Genomic DNA, 3,381 nt, shown 5'->3' on the forward strand with positions numbered 1-3,381 from the left:
TCAAGAAAGGAAGAAACTTAATAGATCTCTTAAGGCGCGTTGATTTATTCATCACTTTCTGACAGTATCTTTGTTTTCTTTATATATACATTTGAAGAAATCAAAGAGAAATTCATAATTGAAAAAAATGTTTTACTGGTTTTAAACATAAACAATGAGGGTATTATTGATAATATTTAATTAAACAAGAAATTTAAGGACAGTGCCTTAAACTATTAAGATTTGTTAGTTCAAATTATGTTTTTTATTTTTCTAGAGTTTACTATCAAATATAATAATTTATTAAGGTGTAACATTTTTGTTATGTCTATGAAATATCTTTTATAAATATAATATAATAATAGCTCCCGTATATAGTGTTTAATGCCTTGGGAGTAGCAAGGTACCGCTTGCCATAGTAGAGCCGTTCGGTATACAAGGAAGGTATCTGTATTACGCTTCAACCGCCTATTATTACCTCAGGATTGTGAATCCCAAGTACTCATTTAAGGCTGAGTCGACCTAGGTACCCAAATTATTTTTATTTTATTAAAAATAGTCGGCTGATGAAATGCCGGCTGTGGGATTCGAACCCGAAACTTTTGAATTGGTAGACGAGAGCTGTACCTCTACGCCACCGGGCACCATATCTTTTATAAATATATAATTAAATAAAAATACATGTTATTGCAGCTACTAGGTGTTGCTTATTTCAAAAATCTTGTAAAGTGAACAAAGGTAAAATAACAGTTAACCTTTCTTTATGTTGTTTCTTCTTCAGTCAAGTTTCGTAGAACAGCAAAATATGAAAGAGAAGTCCTCACAATCTGAAGAAATCAAAAGGCAAATTAGAGGAAAATACAAATAATACGTATGAAAAAAATGAGTTAATTACAGTTTCTTGATGACAGTTATTTACCTTGCCAAATGTTTCAACTGTTATCTCAAAATAATCCAAAGCATACAACTTGATAGGTTTCTGACTTCTGTGTATGAAAAACAGTAATTTCTTTTTAAATATTTTTGATGAATTGACCCAATCACATTCGTAAGCAGCCTTAGGTATATTTTGACTCTAAAAACGTTAATATTAAAAAAAATAAATAGTTATGTAAAAGTCTTGCCTTAACTGTCATTTCTGACGCGAACCAACAAGGTACTAGCAACAAGTTTCCAATACAGAGTTGATACACTATCAAAAAGAAGAATTGAAAGGAACTGGGGTCAGCCTGGAAAAAAAGGTTTTGAAGAGCTTAAGTTGGTAGTGTTTTATTGAAGAAATGTTTACCAAAGTAAGAAGAAAGAGCCCCATACATATTGCACAGGTACTTGCAAAGATTTGGGCAAAGTACACTCTACCAAAAACCATATTTACTGTTTCTAGAAAACTAAACATAATACTTAATAATACTACTAAAAATATGTTTTTTTGCCGCAAGTAAATTTAATCAAAAATAACATACCTAGAGTTTTATTATCTTTGACAATAAATAGAGGATATATAGGGTGAGTCTTAAATAAGTGCAACTATTTTCAGGGCTGGTAGATCTCGATAAAAGAAGCATATTTTATTTTTACCTTTTTTCCAATAAGCCCAAAATAACCGAGTTATTTTATTTTGAAAATTTTCAAAATAAAATGATTTTTTTCTTAAATTTTACTTATCACAAAGTTACATTCAGGCTGAGAGCGTCGAGCGTCGCGTCGCGTCCGCCCCATTGAACTTGACCCCCGGCGCTCAGCGGACGCTAGCGCAACGCCAAACGCAACGCTGTCTGCCTGAACGGTCTGATTTAAGTTAAGTGAATTTATTCCATTTCGACACGCAAACGCGACTCGACGCTACGCTCGAAGCTCTCAGCCTGAATGTACACTTATCACTGGATCTTTTTTTGGTTTTCTTTCTTCTAAATTTAATCTGTTACCTATGTTGTCATATTATCAAGAAATTATATTTTTTAACTAAAAACAATTCCAAATTTTTTAAATTTTTTTTTTCGCGAAAAAAACTCATTATCGTGTTTCTGGGATCGAAATATACTATACCCCTAAAAATTATTGCACTTACTTAAGACTCACTCTATAAACTGGTGAAAAAAACTGTTATATCATCATTTTTTTTTTGCAGAAAAATTTATGATTAATTTAAAAAAAATAAAAATTTCCCAAATTTATTATTTCAGTCAAATAACTATCTACTCAAAGTGTTTATTTTTTGTCATTGACTAGTTCCATTCGAAATATCTTGAGAACGGTTGCTCGTAGCGATTTTTCCCAAGAGACATTTTTTATGTAAAAAGTCACGAAAATGTATATTTTTTCACTCAGTAGTTTTATACAGGTATGGACGAAAAGTTATTACTCTTCAAAATAGTTAAAACACATGTATGCGCCCCCTACAAATAGGAGTCATATTGAAATCAAAATTAAATTTTTCCTGTCAAAAAACTCCCAGACACCAGTTTTCATCCAAATATTGACGTTAATTCAGAAATTATTTAGAAAAAAATCGAAATAAAAATGAAATTCCTACACCCTGTATCTCCGAAATTAAGCATTTTAGGACATAAATTTATACGAACTTTTTTACTTATTTTTTTCTGTAGAATATGCTGCAGACGTTTCCGGAATACAGTTCGGACCATCCTGTATATCTCAAAATATTTACCAAGGTATTATTTAGTATAATTCTGATGAAAATAAAACTGTGATTGATGAAAACTAACAGCAAAATTATTTTAATCGACATTTGGATTTTACAAAGTTACTTACCTCAAAATAGTATAGTGGTGTTTGACACACTCTACAAACTTCAATTCATCTCCTGCAAGATTCCTAGCTCTTTGACATAACAGATCACATTGCAGACCTACAAAAGTACATACACCAGCAACCAGAGTATCAGTGAATATATTCAATCCGGAAATGAAAAACATCGCTAGTCCTTGATGGACATAAGCCAGCTCATATTGCGGAGACACCTCAATGTTAAATGGGTACCACGACTGTACAGGTAAACCTTGGTTAGTTTTATAAAACAAAGGCACAGTTATCGAGCAAAAACTCGAAATACCACTCAGTATAACCAGGGCAGTTTTGAATTTTCCGAAAGATTCGAAAACTTTCTTTACAATTAATTTTTCTTCGTCATTTTGAGGTTTAAAATATTCGTGATCAAACTCCATGATAAGTTCGTAGACTTTTTGATGGTTTACGTAGAAATAATAAGATTTTATTTGTCCCATCAAGCATACAAAAACGATGTAACCTATAGCGGTGAGTGTCCTGATGTTTTCAGTGTTTAAAACCCAAAATACTAGGACTAGGAAATTGAACGGACCGATTAAAAGTATGTTTACTATGAAATGGTGGATTTTGTAGAACATGGAGAATGGTGTTCCG

General features: G+C 31.9%; 1 protein-coding gene across 1 annotated transcript; it reads right to left on the reverse strand.

Annotated features, from left to right (window-relative positions):
* Positions 1 to 740: 740 nt before the first annotated feature.
* On the reverse strand, positions 741 to 3,164 carry LOC115888312 (odorant receptor 46a-like). Its single transcript, XM_030907997.1, has 5 exons — positions 2,752 to 3,164; positions 1,268 to 1,367; positions 1,104 to 1,208; positions 899 to 1,054; positions 741 to 806 (listed from the first exon to the last, which is right to left on the reverse strand). Exons 1-5 carry the CDS (start codon positions 3,162 to 3,164, stop codon positions 741 to 743), a joined length of 840 nt encoding a protein of 279 aa, XP_030763857.1.
* Positions 3,165 to 3,381: the final 217 nt, after the last annotated feature.

Source organism: Sitophilus oryzae, unplaced genomic scaffold, assembly GCF_002938485.1.
Source record: "Sitophilus oryzae breed Bouriz unplaced genomic scaffold, Soryzae_2.0 scaffold_722_pilon_pilon, whole genome shotgun sequence".
In the NCBI taxonomy this organism is placed as follows: Eukaryota; Metazoa; Arthropoda; class Insecta; order Coleoptera; family Curculionidae; genus Sitophilus; species Sitophilus oryzae.

Bases quoted from the DNA above. Each gene is read 5' to 3' on its own strand.
- LOC115888312 (XM_030907997.1), bottom strand. From the start codon at position 3,164: ATGGAGTTTGATCACGAATATTTTAAACCTCAAAATGACGAAGAAAAA. The intron at 1,368-2,751 runs GTAAGTAACTTT...TATTATGTTTAG, and splicing joins CACCACTATACTATTTTGAG to TTTTCTAGAAACAGTAAATA. The intron at 1,055-1,103 runs GCAAGACTTTTA...TAACGTTTTTAG, and splicing joins CGTCAGAAATGACAGTTAAG to AGTCAAAATATACCTAAGGC.